General features: G+C 42.7%; 3 protein-coding genes and 1 long non-coding RNA gene across 9 annotated transcripts; 2 read left to right on the top strand and 2 right to left on the bottom strand.

Annotated features, from left to right (window-relative positions):
- Nucleotides 1–29: 29 nt before the first annotated feature.
- Nucleotides 30–4,649, bottom strand: gde1 (glycerophosphodiester phosphodiesterase 1). Its single transcript, XM_048247377.1, has 6 exons — nt 4,103–4,649; nt 3,463–3,638; nt 2,643–2,748; nt 2,272–2,364; nt 1,848–2,059; nt 30–969 (listed from the first exon to the last, which is right to left on the bottom strand). The coding sequence occupies exons 1-6, from the start codon at nt 4,364–4,366 to the stop codon at nt 822–824; spliced, it is 999 nt and encodes a 332-aa protein (XP_048103334.1). The 5' UTR covers nt 4,367–4,649; the 3' UTR covers nt 30–821.
- A 525-nt stretch (nt 4,650–5,174) lies between these two features.
- tmem186 (transmembrane protein 186) lies at nt 5,175–9,998 on the top strand. 2 transcript variants are annotated; one of them, XR_007193980.1, is made up of 6 exons: nt 5,175–5,484; nt 6,888–7,045; nt 7,155–7,232; nt 7,891–8,102; nt 9,172–9,297; nt 9,872–9,998. XR_007193980.1 is itself a non-coding variant. In XM_048247378.1 (2 exons), exons 1-2 carry the CDS (start codon nt 5,482–5,484, stop codon nt 6,395–6,397), a joined length of 702 nt encoding a protein of 233 aa, XP_048103335.1. In that variant the 5' UTR covers nt 5,175–5,481; the 3' UTR covers nt 6,398–6,616. The 2 variants fall into 2 exon arrangements, 1 of the variants encoding a protein (XP_048103335.1); XM_048247378.1 differs by lacking the exons at nt 6,888–7,045; nt 7,155–7,232; nt 7,891–8,102; nt 9,172–9,297; nt 9,872–9,998 and adding an exon at nt 5,699–6,616.
- On the bottom strand, nt 6,501–14,230 carry LOC125297191 (4-aminobutyrate aminotransferase, mitochondrial-like). The gene is made up of 16 exons (XM_048247376.1): nt 13,753–14,230; nt 13,346–13,433; nt 10,777–10,877; nt 10,442–10,471; nt 10,091–10,208; nt 9,898–9,947; nt 9,725–9,805; nt 9,505–9,597; nt 9,321–9,383; nt 9,168–9,231; nt 8,658–8,806; nt 8,231–8,368; nt 7,863–8,030; nt 7,503–7,649; nt 7,136–7,247; nt 6,501–7,022 (listed from the first exon to the last, which is right to left on the bottom strand). The coding sequence occupies exons 2-16, from the start codon at nt 13,407–13,409 to the stop codon at nt 6,901–6,903; spliced, it is 1,500 nt and encodes a 499-aa protein (XP_048103333.1). The 5' UTR covers nt 13,410–13,433; nt 13,753–14,230; the 3' UTR covers nt 6,501–6,900.
- Nucleotides 10,887–17,099, top strand: LOC125297195. Of its 5 annotated transcripts, none has more exons than XR_007193985.1 (4): nt 10,887–10,905; nt 15,986–16,065; nt 16,450–16,620; nt 16,915–17,099. It is a non-coding gene; the product is annotated as an uncharacterized LOC125297195 (long non-coding RNA). The 5 variants fall into 5 exon arrangements; XR_007193983.1 differs by lacking the exon at nt 10,887–10,905 and adding an exon at nt 15,242–15,553; XR_007193982.1 differs by lacking the exon at nt 10,887–10,905 and adding an exon at nt 15,245–15,549.
- Nucleotides 17,100–20,892: the final 3,793 nt, after the last annotated feature.

The following is a 20,892-nucleotide window of genomic DNA, read 5'->3' as shown; positions in this document are numbered from 1 at the left end:
GTAAATAAAAAGCAAAGAATTAATTCAAATTATGTGATCAGGCTTTTATTTGTGAGCTAAACCTTTAATCAAGACATCGCAGAATTCTAACATTATCAATATGTTAGCTGCCAGGCACCTTGTACTGGAAGATATGATGTTATCTATCTTATTGCTGCTGGTTCCATTTCTGATACTCACTGTCAAGTTTGAGGATAACACAATAAACACAAACTGAGGCTATAGGAGAAATATTTTATAATGTGATTTCATTTGATGGAAAAATGATAATTAGTAGCTTGAGTCAAGGTTACAACGATACTTAAACTTACATGGCAGCTCTAGTAGAGCCTTGCTGTAAGATAGTGGTCCAGTGTTAATGGTATTCTAAAGAATGGTTGTTTTTTTGTGGTATTCTAAAGAATGGTTGTTTTCTTTGTTTGAAAGAAGTAAATACTGTACATCTTGAAATATTGCATGCACACATTCATTGTGTCGATGAAATTACAGTAATCTAAAACAACTTCATATCATTTTTATGAGCATTTAAACCTCTTCATGACCATGGACGCAGTAATGCTCCCTTTCCCCACCACATGAAGGTCTGCGAGTAGTTGCACCAAGAAACTTCACATATTTAAATATCTGGAACAATTGTTTTTACAAATTCTACTCTTCCACTTAAAAGTCTGAGCGTAGTTGCACCTGAGTGGGCCTGCATTATACAGTACTTAAGTAATATCATATTTACACGTCTTTACTTGAAGGCCGTGGGGAATTTGGCAATTGCGTCAGTGCGCACGGTAGGTAGGTGCTGTTCCTTGGGACTTCCCGCAGGTGGGTCAGTAGTGTGGATCGCAGTCCTCCCTCAGGCTGTCGGTGATGTAGTTGACCTTCAGCAGCTCCTGGTAGTACTGCTTCTCCACCGCCGTGTTCACAGTCCAGGCAACCACCTCCACACCCCGATCCGCCCAGTATTGCACATAGTCCCTGTGAGGGGGAGGTGAGAATAGAGGTCACCGTGGTAGAGGTCACACAGCTCAGGGTCATTAAATGGAAGCTCTGATCTACTTTTGGATGATAACTTACTGTACATTTTTGTTTACTGCCAAACTGCACCAATTGAGGTCATTTTGGTCCCATATGAAGATTTACACTCATTATCATCCACAAACAGACCCAGGTTGTTGCAAGACCGGATGGGTGATACTTTAAGCTACTGTGATGTCTGGGGATGTGTGTACTGATCAGATAATCAATGCAGCCTTGTTAAAGGAGCCATATTATGCAAAACAAACTTTTTCTATGCTTTTGTACTTCCATTAGGGTCTTTGATGCTTCTAAACACACTCTAAGTGCGAAACAAAACCGTGCATTGAGGTTTTGTGGGCAGGCTGAATGTAAGGCATGTTTGTACTGTAAGACAGATATGCGCAGTGCTGCAAGATCGAACACGCCCTTGCTATAATATTCATGAAGTTACTTCCTTACAGACATATCCTTTGTGGTTAATGATTTTGTTATTGATTTGGTCTGTGAACTTGAATGGAAGAGTGGACTCTGAGGTACAAAATGGCATGGCATATGTTAGTCATACGTTGCCAACTTTGCTTATAGCCACTTTAGGTTATCATAATGAGTAAAAACAGGTCAGTGCAGTACATCCCATCTCCACTGTGCCTACCTTGCCGTATTTTTTAATTATTTACCTTTTTACATGATTGGTCCTTTGGGTATTTGTGGCTTATTCTACGGTTGTGAGTGTGATCTGAATGGCTTTTCCTCAGAAATGAACACCTTTTAATTTTTAGTATCTTAATTAATAATAATCAAATGAATTATAAAAGTATTAGGTAATTAAGACTCACAGTGAGATAAAGTTCTTCTGCACCAGGAAAGCGGACACCCCACACAGGTGCCACAGCACGTGATGGTGGGCCCAGTCCAGCAGGACATCCAGCACCTGGTGCCAGTGGTGCTTCCATGCGGCAGAGAAGCGCGGCGTGCCGTCGCCTAGGTGACTGAGGCTCCACGGCCGGTGGGTCAGCGCAGTCACCACCCCCGGGTCTGCCTGGCGCATCTGGGACAGAAGGAGGAGACGCGGGTTACAGTAGAGTAGTGGCTCGGTGTGTGTCAAAGCTTCAACTGAAAATCTTTAAACCATAGATGTCAGTCAGGACAACTGGGAACAATTCTATAGACTGGTCAAACTGATGATTTATACATTATATCACTGGTGAAACATCAACTCATTTTGGACATGATGATTTCTGTGAAAGTACAACTGTCTACCCTGTAGATGACTTTTGGCTCAAAGGAGCAGACAATGCTAGTGTTGTACAGGACTGGATGCTTCTTATACAAGTCCTTCAGAGTAGCCGCTGCCTGAAAAATAGACACACAATCAAGAAATTAGTCAGCATCACTCCGTGGAAGTGTGTCTAATCTACCCTTTTGAACTCATTTAACAAAAGAAGGAAAATGTATTCTAATGAGAGATATGGCTACAGGTAAAACATTTTCAAAACAGGTTTTTTTTTATTTGCAGTTGGAGGCATTTCGCTCAAGCATGCTGTTAAAGACCAAACATCAGTGACTGAGTGAAACACATGCTGGAGGATTGACCCCTGAGGTAAATTATGTGCCTCATTTTAATCTAGTACCTCATCTGGATGACCTTTGACATCAAAGTAGATGGTTAGCTGGTGTTTAATACACTCCTCTACAGCCTCCTGCAACGTGGGTACCTTCTCCCCACGGAAGCGCTCTCTGGGAAGGAGTACATTTACAAATGTTACAAAACATCATATACAACAACATAGGACAAGACAGGATCAAACTAGATGTACCGCAGAGCAGTACAAAATATGACTGCAGCTTTTGTCAATGACTGGTGAGTTTGCCCCCTGACTGGTGAGCACGGCCAGTGCACAAGAAGCATAGCACCCCGACCGACTGGGAAACTCACCAATCAGAATTTCTGTGCCCCACTCGAACTATGCATACCCACCAACCAGGAGTGGCACAGTCAAGGAGGATGACATGAATTGGAGGAAGTCATAAATGTGACAAAAGTAACTGTGCACGATTATTTGTAGCTTTTGCAATTAGGTAATTGTGTTGGTTCATATTGCGATTACGATTGTGCTAATTGTGCAGCCCTAGATGGGTTGACATGGCCCCTTGAGACCAACATATGAAAAAAGTTGGTCATCCTTGGCTCTACGGTTCTCGAGATATTCACAGACAACTGTGTCCGGCCTACCCTCCTTTCTGGGGGCCCGGTCTGTCACACACTCATGGCCGATATCGGTTGCTACATGAGACAACAAAGAACATTTCACTTCTTTCTTTTTATTTTATTGATTTATACTTTATTGTTTATTTCCTACTTGTATCAGATTGTGACAAAATATAATCCCATCCCTTCAACCACCTCCCCTTCCAATGAATTGGTCTTTCTCACTTGGTCTTGTGCTTTACCTGAGGCGGTGCTTGGCTGCAGCATCAAGTTTGTTGATTTCAGAAAAGCGCAGCTGGCAGAGGGGTCCTGACCCATTGGTGGTCCGGTCCACAGTGTCGTCATGCATAAGAACAGGCACCCCATCGGCGGTGAACTCCAGGTCCAGCTCGACGCCTGTCGCTCCATTCTGACTGGCCTGGTGGTGGCGAAAAAAGATTGTGGGGGAGGAACAGAAAGCTGCATGGCAAGACGGAAAAAAGCAGAATCTGGCACCCACAGTAAAACCCTCTTTACACAGCACTTTTTAGAGGACATTATAGTCTGTCAACATAGAACGTTGCCCAAGAGAAGAGCCTATCTAACCAAAGAACACACACCCTCATTGATTTTAGGCAATCAAGCTAATCTAATAAAAGATTAATACTAGGCTAAAGGGTGCAAGCATGAATGGCACCATCTCCAAACAATTAGGTTAGACCCATTACTGAACTAATAGGCTAATGCCGTTTATTTCAAACGCCTTTTCCTATTAAATCCTAGTAGGTAACGCGGTGACATCTATCGAATGTAGCCTGGAAATTATCTCGCTATTTGAATTAATAACAAAACATTTTTTAATAAAATCTGGACAAATTTTAAGACACATGCACATACACTTACTTCACGGATAGCCGCTAAGGTGTTTTCTGGGGCATCGTGACCGCCACCTCGATGAGCAATGACAGAAATCGCCCCGGCGGTCGATTTTTCAGGCCGCAGCACCTGCCGCGCTCGGCTCGCCGGGACTTGCGGGAATCGGAACATCACCAGAAAAAAGTAAAGTGATGTAGTGACAACCGTGGACCATAGCGCGCTCCTGGTTCCGAGGAGAAGCACGATAAACACTGCCGACAGGCAGGTGACACCGTCCCCAATTTGTAGCATCTTTTTTAACACAATTGTTTTCAAAATCCCGGTGCCACTTCAGCTGCAGCTAAGGTGTTCCTGAATGCACAGTGCCCATTCAATATTCAGACAGACGACTGATGGATTCCAATGTAGGAGGCTAGGCTAGGAGGTAAAATCAAAAAGTCGGGAATCAGACAGCTTTTGGTACACACAAAACATTACACTCCTCGTTAAAACAGTTCAGAGCGAATGACAAAATCTGACCAGGGTAGACTTCATGTCAACACCAAGCGAAATTGTGGCACGGGAAACTGGACTTCCTAGTTACCAACCAACCCGTCAATATCCGGTTCAGTCAAAAGCGAAATAAGAGTCCCCTTTCACTTACCTTTTTCACACAGGTAATCAGATGTGGTCGTGGTAACAATAGGCTTTAAGAAAGTAATGCAGTCGAGATGTTATGTAAATTAGATCCTCACTGTAATAGTTTATTTATATTGTGAAACATATGACTAAACAATGGGTTTGGCAACAGTGGAAACCTTGGTGTAGCTCAGCCCTGAAAGCCTGAATGACTCAAACATGTAGGCTACCGGTTGTGAAAAACTGGAGTAAACGGACGTGTCCGCTCGCTGTCTTTCAATGTGCCAAATAATGTAATCACATTGCACAATTACTACTTGGCAGCCTAGCCTACCACAGCGCAATATTGCATTGTCTGTTAGAAACTCAAAACGCAGCTAGGCGTAGACCTGCATCAAATTAATACATAAATAAATCCTGTAGGCCTATGGGCTTTCTGATCCTAACTACATCAAAATGAAATGTAATAGTTATGGCACATTATTATGTAACCTTAGCATATGTAGATGTGTGTCAAATGTTCCAAATGTTTCGTGTAGTATTGTAATAGTAGCAAAATCAGGTTTTACTTTGCAATGTGTAGATGAATAGATATCCCACATTGAATCATTGATTTTGTATTGAATGTTCTGATGGCAGCTAGTTATACTTCATATCGAAAGGGGGCAGCATTGTGCTTTTAGTGCATGTTGGACGAAAAGAAAGAAGCGATTCAAGGGCTGATGCGCATGTGCTTGTAGAGGTCATGTTTATAATGTTACTTGAAGTCCCTGGTCAGGCCTGATAAGATGGTAAGTTTGTAAAATCCTAAATTATATAACCTTTATGCATGCTCTTCTGACCGTGATGTTGTGAAGAGCAAAACAATTCAATCATATGTGAATATCACAGACTAAAGTGCTTGAAATTTGGGGTTGGTCACTCACACTTCTCCTGGTTAACGTTAACGCTATCTTTCAAGTAGGCTAATCTGATGTCGTATGTTTTATATTACCCCTTTTACAGCTTAAATCAATACAGCTTGGTCGCTTTGCGATCTCTCCAGTAATTAAATGTCGGGGACACGTTTATTGCGCTAAAGGAAGCGGTGTCAGCCAAGTCCTTCGTAGGATCCCAGCGCACTCTCACCCGGGACTCTTCACTAGACCAGTATTGCCATACGTAGGCCTACAGAGTGCACCTCTACTCTATCAACACCAGATTGTTGCCCACTGTGCTGATCTGTCCTCGCAGAAATATACTTTGATCTATGCATTACCTACCATAACAATTTTACGGGCTTTGTCTAGACTTAAACTTATACAGACTGGAATCACTGTTGTCATGCTCCCCCCTCTATACTACCTCTTCCTCCAAGGAGAACTCTCCCTGACCGTGGTGAACTACAGCACTGGGATTGCAGCGTTTGCTGCTGTCATGCTCTACTCCATCAGTCAATTCGCCAGACGAGTAGTGGGAAGGATGTACTTGGACTCTTCTGGAACTACGCTCAAGGTGTCCCATCTGACGTTCTGGGGCCGTCGCAATGACCTGTACATGCCGGTGAACGATGTCATGACTTTTGGAGATGTCGGCGACTCTCCAAACGAGACGATTTTGTACTTCAAGCGATATAGTACCACGGACATAATGTATTTCTCTACCCGATTTGGACGCGTGGTTGATAAGCGTGGATTTGAGAAGGTCTTTGGCACTCTAATCTAAATCGTGTGTTATTTTGATTACTTTTTATATTTTGGCTCATGTTTTTTATTATTGAAATGTTGGTGTGTGATGTACAAAATATGGCATAAAGGGGTACCGTATCTTACATACATGTTGTAGACAATTTATTTCATGATTGCACAAGAAACAGAATAGCCTATGCAGTTTTTCCAAACTTACTTCATTGATTCATAACATTAAAAATACATCTGCAACATTGAAATTGTAATATCATTTTGTGCAAAAAGTGTTTCTGGACCAACTTCAAAAAAAAAAAAAAATAGCCTATGTTCTCTGTATGGAATATCATGCATTTTGTGTGTTGATGCATGTTGCGATATTTTATATGGCTATATTTAGCAGCATTGACTAATAATTGCTGCCCAATGCATCAAACAAAACAGATAATGTGCTATTTTATTGGTGTGCTATTGTTTATGGTATGGCCAGAAAAAAATGACCCTGCGTGTGTCTGTGTTCCGTTGGGAAGTCTTCCCGGCCTTTTACTTCATGTCAGCCAAGGTGTCACTGAAGATGCTCAAGAAGAGTTGTGCATGGTGTTCTTTGAAGACCAGAGCAGGTCGAAATCTGATAGACTGGGTGCCACAGCCTCCGAGTACAACACCTTAGCAAGAGCAACAGAGGCAGGTAAGAGCTCTCAATAGGATGCATGTGCTATTTGAATGCAACATAACTGTATTCTCATGTTCTATGTTGGGGCGTCATGCTTTGTCCTACCCTTGTTTCTGGCCTTGAGGATGAGTTTGTTTCGTGTGTCTTCATCCTTGACGTCGATGGCACAGAATGTCCCCAGTCCTCTGGCTTTACTCAGGAGGTGAGGATAACGAGCCTGGAGTGAAAGGTAGAACAAAACTCGTATTCACACTAACTGCAAGTATGAAGGGGGCCGAGTAGAAAATAGTTTCCAACAAATGCAATAGGCTTATGAAAAAAAAAAAAAAACTTTGATAACCTTTGCTCCAGGTGCACATTGTGAACATTTGGTAGAGAGACGTTATTGCTACTACGTATGTAGACTGACTTTGACCTCTGCTAAACCTTTACACGTTGTGTATGTTTACAACAGTTCCCCCCTGAAGCCTACCTGTAGGTCATACAGGCCATTGAGCATGACATGACCCGTACGATTCACTTGGTCCAAAAGATTCTCGGTGCGCATCACCTTCAGCACCTCAGACAGGAACATGTTCCTTGTGGGATCCCCCATCCAAGTGTTAAAGATCCTCATGGGCTTAGGAGGGGAAAAAACAGATCTCATGAAAAGCATATGTTTTTTTAAGGCTGAAAAATAAAGGGACTTATATGAATGATAGTGATTTTGACACAATCTTGATGTGAACAGATGGAGAAGAATCTTGATCAGATCTGTCAAATCCAAATAGCATTTAATTGTGATGCTACTCAGAAGCACTCAGTAATCAGATTTTAATGGTCTGGACGCTACCTTGTCTGGCTGAAACTCGTCTTTGTAGAAGAAACCACCTGTCAGCAGTTTTTTGCTGAAGGAGACGATGTCTGCAGGGTCATCCAGTCTCCAGTGTTCATGGGCCCAGAACAGTCCCGTGGAACCTCCCCCTGTTTGCACCTCATCCACCAGGAATGCAGAGCCGTGCTGTCGGGAGGAGACAGAGATCACCAACAATATTCCGATTGTGTGGTCAATTTTCAAGGTGCAAATGATCAGGTAAAAAAGACACAGCACACAGCAGAGGTAGTAATATTGACTCAGTCAGCCTCATATCCCGCTCCACACAGCCACCGTTTACAGTTCCATGAGGCCTATGAGTCACATGGTCATAGTAAAATCCAAACCTTCTTGGCAATGGCTCTGAGCTTCCTGAAGAAGTCAAAAGATGCGTAGTTGTCGCCTCCTTCTGCTTGTATGGGCTCAATCACAATGCCTGCTACTGGTTTGCCTTTCTTCTCCCATTTAACGATAAGGTCCTCCACCTTGTGACAGACATATACAGGCATGTTGTGGGGTTTAACAGAAACATCTTCACATACCGTTCATCTTACAGTGAAGGTAACACCGATACAGAGAGAAGCAATGAGCCAGTGGACAAACTAAGACAACTAACAACTAATGTCCTCGATCTGATTCTGCTTATCATATTGAAAACATTATTTTATTTCAAGATAATAGTGTAGGGCTTATGGGAACATAAACAGGCCAGCATTATTATAATACTCAATGTCCTTTCTCAGTGATGAAAGAGTCTGTGTGTGAGGACTTCACCTCTTCCAAACATCTCTTCTCTTCCTGTGCGTTCTCTCTCTCATACTGAGCCAGTGGGTAGCGCAGTTTGGGGAAGGGTGCTATTGGCCAGTCAAAAGCCGGCACGTCCAGCTTCTGAATGGCCTTGGTGTGAGTGGTGGACAGGCAGCCTGTGGGACAGATAAATGGCAGACACAAGAAGCAATGACCTCTCATGCTCCATTTAGTTTAGTTTGGTGATCTCTTGATTAAAAAAAAAAGTTTAAAACAACAGGAAGCGTACCCTAAATTACACATATCAGACTACATACATGTATAAAAATGACATATACACACACATATGTACAGTATGTGTATGTATATGTATATGTGATGTGTGTATGTGTATATATGTATACACTCATATAGTCAGTGGTGGTTTCACAATGTACGGTGAATGCATAATAATTTTGATGTAGCATTAATGGCAACTTAATGGTACTTCTATACTCTTTGTTAATAGCTAGCATGGTTGAGAGTGTTCTTGTTTACCCAGGGTTCTGCCATGGAATCCACCCATGAAGGACAGAATGCTGAGATCAGGACAGCCAGGGGCCTTTTGAGAAGAGTGCCAGTTAATTCAACTACAGGACACATTGGAAACAGGAAAAAATACTATAGGGTAAACATGTGTGTCACTCTGACCAGGTTAATGACACTGCTTGTCGTTTCTTCAGAAGTTGGGTCACTGTGGCCTCTTTGCTTAGTCTAAAGAGTGTATAAGCAGCCAAATCAGTTGTACACTTATAGCTAAACAATACCATCAACAACAAGTTTTCTCTATTTCTGTGAATTTTTATTCCTTTAAAGGTGTTTGAATTGTACTTACTCTGTACCATATGAAAATGGCTTTGTAGGCGTTTTCATTGGCGCAAGAGCCACAGGCCATTGTCTGCACCCGTTTGAAGCCCTTGGGGGCCACCTGATGAGGAGAAAATAGAAATGGCTAACAGACTAGCCTTAAACCACCATTACATTTAATAGGAAGACAAGCATAGTTGTCTGTTTGTTAAATCAGTTATTGACAAAAGAGGTACTTTAGTACTCACAGAGATTAACCCATCCAGCAGTTTTTCTGGAAACATCCGGGGTGGTAGCATACCCAGAGCTGGCCGGTTAACAAAGGAACTCTGAAAGAGTTTATATTAAATTTGATGATGCATGATTCTCACTGTCTTCTTTTCCCACTCATACAGGTAAGGAATGCATTAGCTACCCTTACCAGATTGCGAGGATTGGTCATAATGTTCATAAGGGCGGGGTGGTTGTATCCTGCAAATGAATAAAGCATGGAGACCGTCACTTATTGTATTTACCCTCTGACATTATGTTCATTATTTTAGAATCACTAACTACCCCCAACCATATGCAAACACAAAACATTGAGAGAGAGGTTTTTGTGTCTCCGCTCTCACCAATGGGTATGGAGGCGATCTGGGTGTAGACATCCAGCATGCGATTTCCGTCCACATCCACCAGGTAGTTCCCTCGACTCTCTTCGTAATCACAGAAGAAGTTCAGAGACTGTACGTTCTGAGAGAGGGGGGACCAGCGCAGTCAATTCATACACCCGTCTGACTGATATACACATGCTCCACTCCATATTGTATACTGTTTTTTAATTATTTTTGGACTCTTGAGCATTTTAGGAGGAATGCTCCTGAAATGCTCCAGATGAAATTCTCGGATGAATTTTACAGAGCCTAACATGATTGGTATCAAGTCAGGGGTGGTGTTTGTGTGTGCAACATACCCTCCCTGCTCACCTGGATCTCTCCTAGTTGTTTCTGCAGTGCCTGTGTGGAGGTGGAGTGGAAGGGGAGGAGAATAGTTAAGACAGGAATGTCACAAGCTGTCCAATGATGACAAAAGCAAAACATTGTATACGCACTGTCCTCATGGATAAGTTCATGTACTCATCAACTAGTGCTATTTTCAAAGGTAATCCCAAAAGGCCTCACTACAAACTTGATGATGTATTAACCTCGAGGGAAAATGGTCTGGTGGTGAGTGTTAATTCTCAAAACATATTTGGTAACCATTCACAGTGACAGGACAGCTGAATCAGTATTTCAGGAGATATTGGTCAAGAGTAGGCTACCAGTGACAGTGGCCCAGGAACTGAAGTCTTCATATGAGGCCCATCATACTCAAACTCCTCCAGGGTCTTGACCGACGCTGATTGAGTGATATGCCTTGGACCTGCAGCAGAAACACAACAAATACAGTGGTAAAAAACTTGTGCCAATTATGATTGAGAGTAACACCCCAATCAGTTGTCAATATTACTCAAAATGTTTAAGACTTAAAACTTATTACTTAAAAAAATCAATGGACAATTGTTGTTACATTATAAAAAGTCATAGCCTGTTTTGAATGCGTAAACGGTGGTGACGTGACCTTGTGTAAATAAATAAGCAGAGGTGACACTGGGGCAATAATCTGAGTCCAGTCTGATCCTGTTCCTGCCGAGGTGTATGTACAGTAACTGACGAGATTCAGAGAACAGCTTCTCCTCCTGGCTCTTCTTCACTTGAGGTTTACGTCAGCAAAACAGGAACTGAACCAGAGGGAACTGGACAGAATAGTGCTAGTGGATGATTAAAAGGCATTATACTATTGTCCTCTCCTCTCTACCCGGCTCCCTGACCTATTCACCCTACGTATATGCACTTCTGTTGGCCTGATGAGAGTCGATTTGGTCTGATTATGCATTGTGATCAAAATTTAACCTGTCAACAGATATGTTTACTGTATGGTAATGGCAAGCGCTATAGGCCAAACTCTTTTGTATGTTTTTGTTTTTTAAGAATGATACCGGAGCATCCATAAGTTTTGAAATTTGCTAGCTCCACCCACTGACAGAAACTCAGCCAGAGAATCACTCAGCCACTAAAGCCATCATGGGCGTAGATTTAGGGTGGGACGCTAAGGACTAGTCCTAATCAAAATTTTAAGATGACAAAATTGTCCCCACCAATATTTTAGCGAACTTATTTGTACTGCTGATCATTCCGACAGCCAGCACGACAATACAAGAAACGTCAGGGTTATCTGACACGCAGGCTACACGCATGGAGAATGCCAATGCACAGGCTACTTTGCAGTGGCAGTCAAGCGAGCAGGTGTGTCAACGACAACGGTAAGTTACCAGGGCTGTCTGCCTTTGTTGGTGTCCTTATGTGAACTTGCACACCTTGCTCATCTTTACTTGCGTACGACTTCAGTGCTTCAGGGCAGCCGTGGCCTACTGGTTAGCGCTTCGGACTTGTGACTGGAGGGTTGCCGGTTCAAACCCCGATCAGTAGGCACGGCTGAAGTGAAGTTCCCTTGAGCAAGGCACCTAACCCCTCACTGCTCCCTGAGCGCCGCTGTTGTTGCAGGCAGCTCACTGCGCCGTGATTAGTGGGTACCTCACTGTGTGTACACTGTGTGCTGAGTGTGTTTCACTAATTCACAGATTGGGATAAATGCAGAGACCAAATTTTCCTCACGGGATCAAAAGAGTATTTATACTTCAGACCAGAGCTGATGCTTCAGCAAAGGCCGTCACTGAAAAGTTGTGAATGTCGTTGAACACAGCTGTTCTCACATTAGCCATCTCACATTAACCATTGTTGCCTAATTACCAATTATTCATCAAGTAGTATCTACTTTTTTTAGTGTTTTTCACATAGTATTTTGCAGTATTTTTAAAATACAAAAATACACACCAATAAAGTATTTTGATACAAAATACAGAGCCATTTCCTTCAACCCAATAAAATAAAAATTACAAAATACTATTTTGTATTTGAAATACATATTACATGTTTCAGAAATCTTGACATGTCTAAGTTTTGGGTTGCAATATACAGGTAGTGGGCTCTCTGTTAATTTTTAATGAGTAGGCCTAAGCCTAAAAGTTACAGCATTTCTATCACAATTGACCAGACTTTGACCTTTGGTCTGCTTTTAACAAAATTCTGGCTATGATTGTTCCTTGTATTGCATCATGAGCCATCACTGTGCCTATTGCATTCTACTGTTGTTAGCCTTAAGCCTAGCTCAGTCATTATGTTATACCACAACAACATAACAATCAAATTCTATGATTGCCACTGATGTGAATGATCTCACAAATCACACAAACCAAATCAAGTTTTAAAAAAATCGCAAAAGTATCGAAATTGAGATTCTTCACTTAGTATTGGTATTGAAACACTAATGTTGGTATTGTGACAACAGGAGTTGGGGATGTGTCCCCACCAAAGCTGCGACCAAACCTACGCCCTTGAAAGCCATCCTTACATCAGAAGACTTTGACAAGATTTGGGAAAGATTCTTGAAAGATTGGAATCTTAACTAATGCCCCCCATTCAAGCTTTACTCAAAAGACTACAATCTTTCCCAAATCTTGTCAAATTCTTCTGATGTATGGGTGACATAACGCACTTTACAATCTCATATTTGTGTCAGCATTTATAGTCATTCTCAAGGGAAAAGAAACTTTAGAGGTTTTTAATGCTACATATACACACAAATATAACCCATTCCACACTAATACAACTATAGGGCATACATACAGAGCCCATAGCCCCACACTGCTCACTGTCTGTGTGCATGAAGTGCAGTATGAGCATGCAGTGCCACGCAGCGCAGCAGGGCTGTATAACACCGGTCCTTCTCACCCTGTGCTGAGACCCAGGCTCTGGAGTGCAGAGCCAGGCATCGCCTGTAGAGACGGGAGGCCATGTTCCACGGCTGCAGAGGACCAACCTGTCCAAGAGTTGCAGTGATCGCTACTTTAGAGATGGGACATTATAATCACGAGAGGTGCAGTGATTGCTACTTTAGAGATGGAACATTATAATCACAAGAGGTGCAGTGATCGCTACTTTAGAAATGGTACATTATAATCACAGGGGGGCACTGTTGCTACTGATCCATCTTACAGTAGTTATACAGTGTCAAATTCAAATAGTTATTAGCATAGCAATTCCTGGTATAGTACATCTGACACATGTTTTGAAATTTCAGCATTTAGGGAACAGTGGCATGACTTTTTAACACTTTAAATTCTCTGAGAGCAACTCACTGTGTTGTGATGAAGTTCAATCAACAGGTTCCAGTCAAGATGGTGTGTCTGTTTTGTGGCAAGCAAGAGGACACAGTGGGTTTTAAACACTGAATGAGAGGAGGTGTGACCGGCTGGGCTAAAAGTTAACCGCCTTCTCGTCGTTCTGGTTTAGGCAGGAAATAACTAGCTGTAACTAGTAATATGAGATTGTTTTTGAATAACAATGGTGAATGTGTCTTCTTCAAATCTTTAATGCCCACCCCTGATCAGGGCACCTGGCCAAATGTTACGCTAACTGGAGAGTTAATGAGCACTTGGAGTAGGTGGCAGGGATGGTGAAAACATCAAAGACATCTTTTCTCTGACAAAGAATCACACCAGGGAGGCAGAGTATGTGTGTGGGTTTGTTCAATTGATGGATTCCAAGTCTGAATGACAAAGCAAATGCTCTAAGAATTGTGCTTAGAGATACCAGCCATTAACAAATGCATTAGCAGTGTGTGGAGATACATGTCGAAATATAAGACTTTTTATAATACTCTTTATATTTTAATTTTTGATAAAAAAATCAAAATAAAATCAATGCTAGGACGAAATGATCTGGACAGCCTAGACTCTGCTGAAAAAAAAAACAGTATATAATATGTGTGTGTGGCACTTAGAATGACCAATAATCCTTATGAATAAAGGTAGGGAAAATTAGGGTTCTAAGGGTTAAGCAAATAACCAAATACTGTTCTGTGTCAGCAATCTTAGGCAGTCTGCATGTTTGGAAGGCGGTGCCATCTCTATCCTTAACATATTTATTTTATTTATGTATTAATTCATGTGGTTGTGACTATTAGCATAATGTTTGAATTGTCAGGTGAAGCATTTACCCGTGTGCATGTCTGTATGTGCATGCTTTTGTGTGAAATGTGTGTCTAAACCAACTTATGTGAACTGCACTGCCAATGTGTCTGTGTGTTTGTATTGGTTAATGTTATTCCCTGTTAGCAACCAAGTCTGAATGTCATGAATTAGTTGCAAATGCAAATCTGTATTCTGTCTAAGCATATGAGGCTTTCCCTCTGGTGACTTTGAGGTGAAGAGGCAAAAACAATATTTTGGCCATCACTCAGCATCTAACTGCATAGTATAGCCTACAATACCTAAATGTATGGTCATACCAGGGTGTTAATACCTGAATACCAGGGCGTGCAGTAGACTACACTGTCAGCTGTACTGGGTCAGTGTGCAGCAGGCTACGGATTTCAGAAAGCCTACCTGTCTCTCTCGCCACAGTCTAGGCCTACAGGCAGTGAGTGTTCGCCAAAGGCCCGCAATCAATTCAAAGAATTTAGAAATTTGTAGCCCATGGAGGTATTCCAACTACGTAGTTTGGTGACAAACCTGTGTAAGTTAACTCCGAGTAAGTGGTAAACCTCCTAAAAAGAGCTGTATGGCTTCATTCTCCTAACAAAACAATGTCATAGGGCTTGTGGTTTACTATTTACTCTGAGTTAACTTACCTAGGTTTGTCACTAAACCACGTACTTGGAATACTCCCCAGGTCTTGTCGTAAATTGCAGCTTGCAAATTGCAATGCATTGTACATTTTCATTGGAGATGTTCTAACACAGACCTCAGATGAAATTAGAAACTTCATGTGTCTCTTCATGCCATACCAAAAACTACCTTTCCCAGAAGTCCGAACATTGCACGTGACCGTTTCACGACAATCTGATTCGCTGGGCTGTGTTTAAAACAGCTACAGTTTTCACGGAAGTTGTTCTGTTTCCGACCTTGAGGGTCGGCGGAGGAGCGAACTTTGAAGTTGGTAACGTTATCTGGTTTTGTAACCTTTTGTTTTCAACCATTTAGTTATTTGAAGACAATGATGAATTTTCGGTGTATTCTTTAGGTAGCTTTCTGAAAAATAATTCGCAGGTACAACTCAGGCTTGGTGCAGCTAGCTTAATGTTAGCCAATTTGTTGCGAACTTAGTAAGAACGTGCTAGTCTTTCACTGTTGTCCCCAAACTATTTTGCAATGATTAATGTTACTTTTTTCCCCACACAAATGTAACTAGGCTGGTAACATATTTTGATGAATACATTTTATTGCAAGTTTTGATTGTTGGAACACCTGGACAGTGATATGCATGAGAAGCATGATGAGAAGTCGCGGCTTTGTCCAAGGACGCCTCGTGGCACTCACTGACTCTTCTATGGTCTTTACATTGATGGTCACCTTCTCATTATCTCCTGAGGGCCGACATGAAGCACACGAAGCCAACGAGTGTTGACCGCCTAATGCCTTTACTCGGCCCACTTCTGGTTGGATTTTCTGGTAAGTGTCTTGACTGACTACGGATAGTTTTTTTTTCTTACTGGTCTGGGGCAAACGTTTCAGTGTTGCCAGACTTGTCGGGTAGTATGCTGGAGCCTGCCCTGTCAGACCTAGACTATAACAGAGACAGCAAAGAGACTGTCACTGGCAGTTGCAGGTGTGAGCATGTATACAGCTGTTTGATGACTATAACAGAGACAGCAAAGAGACTGTCACTGGCAGTTGCAGGTGTGAGCATGTATACAGCTGTTTGATGCTCATGTATGATACTGCAGACATTAATTTCTGTTGAATTGCTGTTTTTCTAAGACTCTTAGTTGTAACTTTGTACTATTAGCCTACTATTGAATTTCACCCCTCCCCCTCCCCCATTCATATGTTCAGCAGTCTGGAGTGTCCTGCCATTGTGAAGACCTGAGTGACTAGGTATGCCAACAGAAATGGTTTTGACCCGCCCACCCCCACCCTAGAGGCCGACATGAAACACACTGCTGATGGGGAAATGAGTTGACCATCTTATGCCTTTACTCGTCCCACTACTGGTTGGATTTGCTGGTAAGTGTCTTGACTGACTACGGATAGTTTTTTTTCTCACTGGTCTGGGGCAAAAGCTTCAGTGTTGCCAGACTTGTCGGGTAGTATGCTGGAGCCTGCCCTGTCAGACCTAGACTATAACAGAGACAGCAAAGAGACTGTCACTGGCAGTTGCAGGTGTGAGCATGTATACAGCTGTTTGATGCTCATGTATGATACTGCAGACATTAATTTCTGTTGAATTGTTGTTTTTCTAAGACTCTTAGTTGTACCTGTGTAGTATTACTATTGAATTTCACCCCTTCATGTGTTCAGCAGTCTGGAGTGTCCTGCCATCGTCAAGACCTGAGTGACTGTGGGTATGCCAAAAGAAATAGTTTGACTCCTACACCCTAGAGGATTTTATGTAGGCTTGTCAAATATATAATGTATAGCCCACTGTTGCCTCTGTTTCTACTGCAGTTAGCAGAATTGTCAATAAAGGAAAGTGTTAAACTGCAGCTTTAAAGGAGACATCCGGTGTTTTCATACATCTCCATTTCTCAATGTCGGAGTACTGTGGGTATGAAAAAACTAAAACAATCTGGTACCTGGTTACCTTGCTGCAGCTACAGTGCTATGCTCTAGGGCAGTGGTCCCCAAACTTTTCCTTCCGAGGGCCAGCTCACTATGCCTGGCTCTGAGAGGGCCAGAGACTCTGAGTATATCAGTAACCATAAATAGCTTAGTGCTGTGAACAACAAGTCTACCATAGTTGAATATTCCATTACATTTAATCATAGGCTACTGCAATTTAATACCATTGTTAGCTGTGTTTATATTGCCATCATGCCAAGTAAAATGTAGCTCAAATGAAATAGATATAGATACTTTATTGATCCCCAGGGGAAATTCAAGGTCTCAGCAGCATACATGCAACACAAACACATTCTTTAACCGCAGAAGAGTAATTAAAGCATATAATATAAAAACACAACTAGGCAGTAAGGACAGTAGAGGGTAAAGGATATGCTAAATATACTAAAATACAAACACTTAATACAATATATAAAAATATACTAAAATACAAATGACAAAATTACAAATTCTACTAACACTTAATCTAAATAAATTCTAAAAACGGTATCCACATAGTGGTGATTAATAAATCAGAGGTGCTTGCAATGACTGAGGCAGGGACTGAGCCTGTGATTCTCTGTATATGGTAAGGTGCTCTGTGTGAATGAGTCATGGTGGTAGTGCAATGGTGATAGTGGTCATGGTGATGGTGCAAATGAGTAAGTCAACAGTGCAACAATGCAGAAATAAAGTAAAGTCTATATATTAAACTATTTAAGAAAATGTATAAGTGTGGCCACAGTTCGGCTGTGGCATGGAGGGGGCGGGGGGGGTTATGCATATGTGCTAATATAGCACGCAAACAGTGAGGCATAAAGACAGTGGTACAAGTGGCTAGTGGACAGACAGTACCAAACATGGAGGGGATGAAGAGGCAGACAGACTATGCAGAGAAGTCTATCTCGCCTCTTCCCTTAAGTGAGGCATTGAACAGTTCAATGGCCCTGGGGACAAAATGACTTTCTCAGTCTGTCAGTTGTGCAAGGCAGTGAGCTTAAGTCTCCAGCTGATCAGGCTCTTCTGTTTAACAATAGTGCTGTGGGTGGGTGACACTCATTGTCCAAGATGTTGATCAGTTTGTTCAGGGTCCTTTTGTCAGATAGTGAAGTGATACACTCCAGTTCAGCTCCCACTACAGAGCCAGCTTTCCTTACCAGCCTGTCAATTCACCCCACATCCTTCTTCCTTGTGCTTCCACCCCAGCATACTACTGCATAGAAGAGGACGCTGGCAACAACAGACTGGTAGAACATCCTGAGGAGCTTGAAGGACACATTGAAGGACCGCAGCCTCCTCAGGAAGTACAGCCTGCTCTGCCCTTTCTTGTAGAGTACATCAGTGTTGGCTGACCAGTCCAGTTTATTGTCCAGGTGGAGACCCAGATACTTGTAGGTGCTAATCCACCTCCACACATTGACCCCATCAATGTGAACTGGTAGCAGAGTGGGGCTTTAGACCCGCGGAAATCCACCACCATCTCCTTGGTCTTTGAAGTGTTAAGTTGAAGATGATTGAGTTTGCACCATTGCACAAAGTCCTCCACCAGGCTCCTGTACTCCTCCTCCTGCCCGTTCCTGATACACCCCACAATTGCAGTATCATCAGAAAACTTCTGCATGTGGCATGACTCGTTGTTGTAGCAGAAGTCAGATGTGTACAGGGTGAACAGGACTGGAGAGAGCACTGTTCCCTGTGGCGCTCCGGTGCTGCAGATCACAGTGTCGGAGAGACAGTTCTTCAGTCTGACAAACTGTGGTCGCTCGGTCAGGTAATCTGTAATCCAAGTTACCAGGTGAGCGTCCACACCCATCTGCAAGAGCTTGTCTCCCAATCTGAGGGGCTGGATGGTGTTAAAAGCACTTGAGAAATCAAAGAACATGATTCTCACAGCACTTTTCCCCTTGTCCAGGTGGGAATGTGTCCTGTGTAGAAGATAAATGATGGCATCGTCCACGCCCACTTTCTCCTGGTAAGCAAACTGTAACGGGTCTAGTGCATGGCGCATCTGGGGTCTGAGCATGCCTAAGACCAATCGCTCCATTGTCTTCATCACATGTGATGTAAGAGCGACAGGTCTGTAGTCATTAAGCTCACTAGGGTGTGGCTTCTTAGGGACAGGGGTGAGACAGATGTCTTCCACAGTGTTGGAACTTGTCCAAGGCGTAGGCTCAAATTGAAGATGTGCTTCAGTGGTTCCCCCAGTTCAGCAGCACAGGCCTTGAGTAGCCTTGGGTACAGTCTGTCAGGCCCAGCTGCTTTATTACTGCGCAATTTCTTAAGTTGGACTGTCACTTGATCCTTTGTAATGGTGAGGGGTGTAAGGGGAGGGGGGAGGGGTGCATCTGGGATCTGTGTGTCTGATGGCTGTTGACTGAGGTCGTTGTCACCTCATTGTTCGTGATCACCATGTGGGGGAGGGGTGCAAAATCCAGTGATGGTGGGGGTACGATAGCCTGTGATGATGGAGGTGAGTGTCCCCCTCAGGGTCCCCTCCACAGAGCTGCTGTTCTTCTTCAGGCCAGTGATAACCTTCATGCAGTCCCATGTTTCCTTCAAGTTGTTTTCCTGCAGCTTCTGTTCCACCTTCTTTCTGTCATCCTCCTTAGCTTCCTTCAGCTTGAATTTGAGTTCCCCTTGCACGCCAGCCAGCTCTGCCATGTCCCCTCTCTGAACCCCATCTTTTTCCTGTTGAGAAGGGTCTTGACATTGCTGGTTATCCAAGGCTTGTTGTTGGGAAAGCAGCGTACAGTTCTGGTGGGAACAACAATGTCCATGCAGAAGTTCAGGTAGTCAGTTGTGCACTGTGTGACCTCCAAGTCCTCTCCATTCTGTAACACACTCCAGTCAGTACACTCGAAGTAGTCTCTCAGAGCCTCATCCACTTCGGGTGTCCACTTCCTGAAGACTTTAGCATTCCCAAAAGTATTAGCAGGGAGTCCCAAAAGTATATTTTATTTACAATGTGTGAACTCTGTGTCTTTGCATACACGGTTAAGTTGTGAACAAGCGATATCCTACAAATAAGTTCTCAAACTATGAGAGTTTATGAAGTGCTGGCAAAAACATCTGAAATCACCATTCTAACTTCCACTCACCTGATGAGAACTTTGTGAATTGTGAATTTGGATGAACATTTGAACGAGTGAATAAAAAAATGGAAATAATTGTCCCAGGAATATGACTTGAATAGAAGTTAGTTATTAACAATTAATTGATAAACTTTTAGAATACTTTGAGCACTGATGCAGTCAGCATAGGCCTCTTACATTGTTTGCAGGTAGGCCTACATTTCATTCAGTTTTCGATTGGTAAACGCAAAACCGTGCCAAAACAACCACCAGTGGACAAAAAGAGTATTACAAGTGTACTGTACAGACTCGCCATAGAGAATCCGGCCCGCCGGCTGTAGTTTGGGGACCACTGCTCTAGGGCATGTACATGGGAGGTCATGGACTTGCCCCCACAGTGTAGCGCTGTAGCTGCCTGGCTGCGTCAAAGATTACACATGGGCGGAGCAAGATACTTGTTTATAGGCGTGAAATGGGGATCGAGTCCTGTCTACATAAAGAGACGTATTGATGAGTGTGTGTAGCAACCGGCCAACAGCAGCAAAATAAACTAGAGAATGTAATTCCAGGGAATTACGAGTGCATGAAAATGCAAAAATGGCTGCTG

This window comes from Alosa alosa, chromosome 7, assembly GCF_017589495.1.
Source record: "Alosa alosa isolate M-15738 ecotype Scorff River chromosome 7, AALO_Geno_1.1, whole genome shotgun sequence".
NCBI classification, from domain to species: Eukaryota; Metazoa; Chordata; class Actinopteri; order Clupeiformes; family Clupeidae; genus Alosa; species Alosa alosa.
Note: the sequence above shows the minus strand (reverse complement) of the source record. Positions and strands in the feature narration are given on the sequence as shown.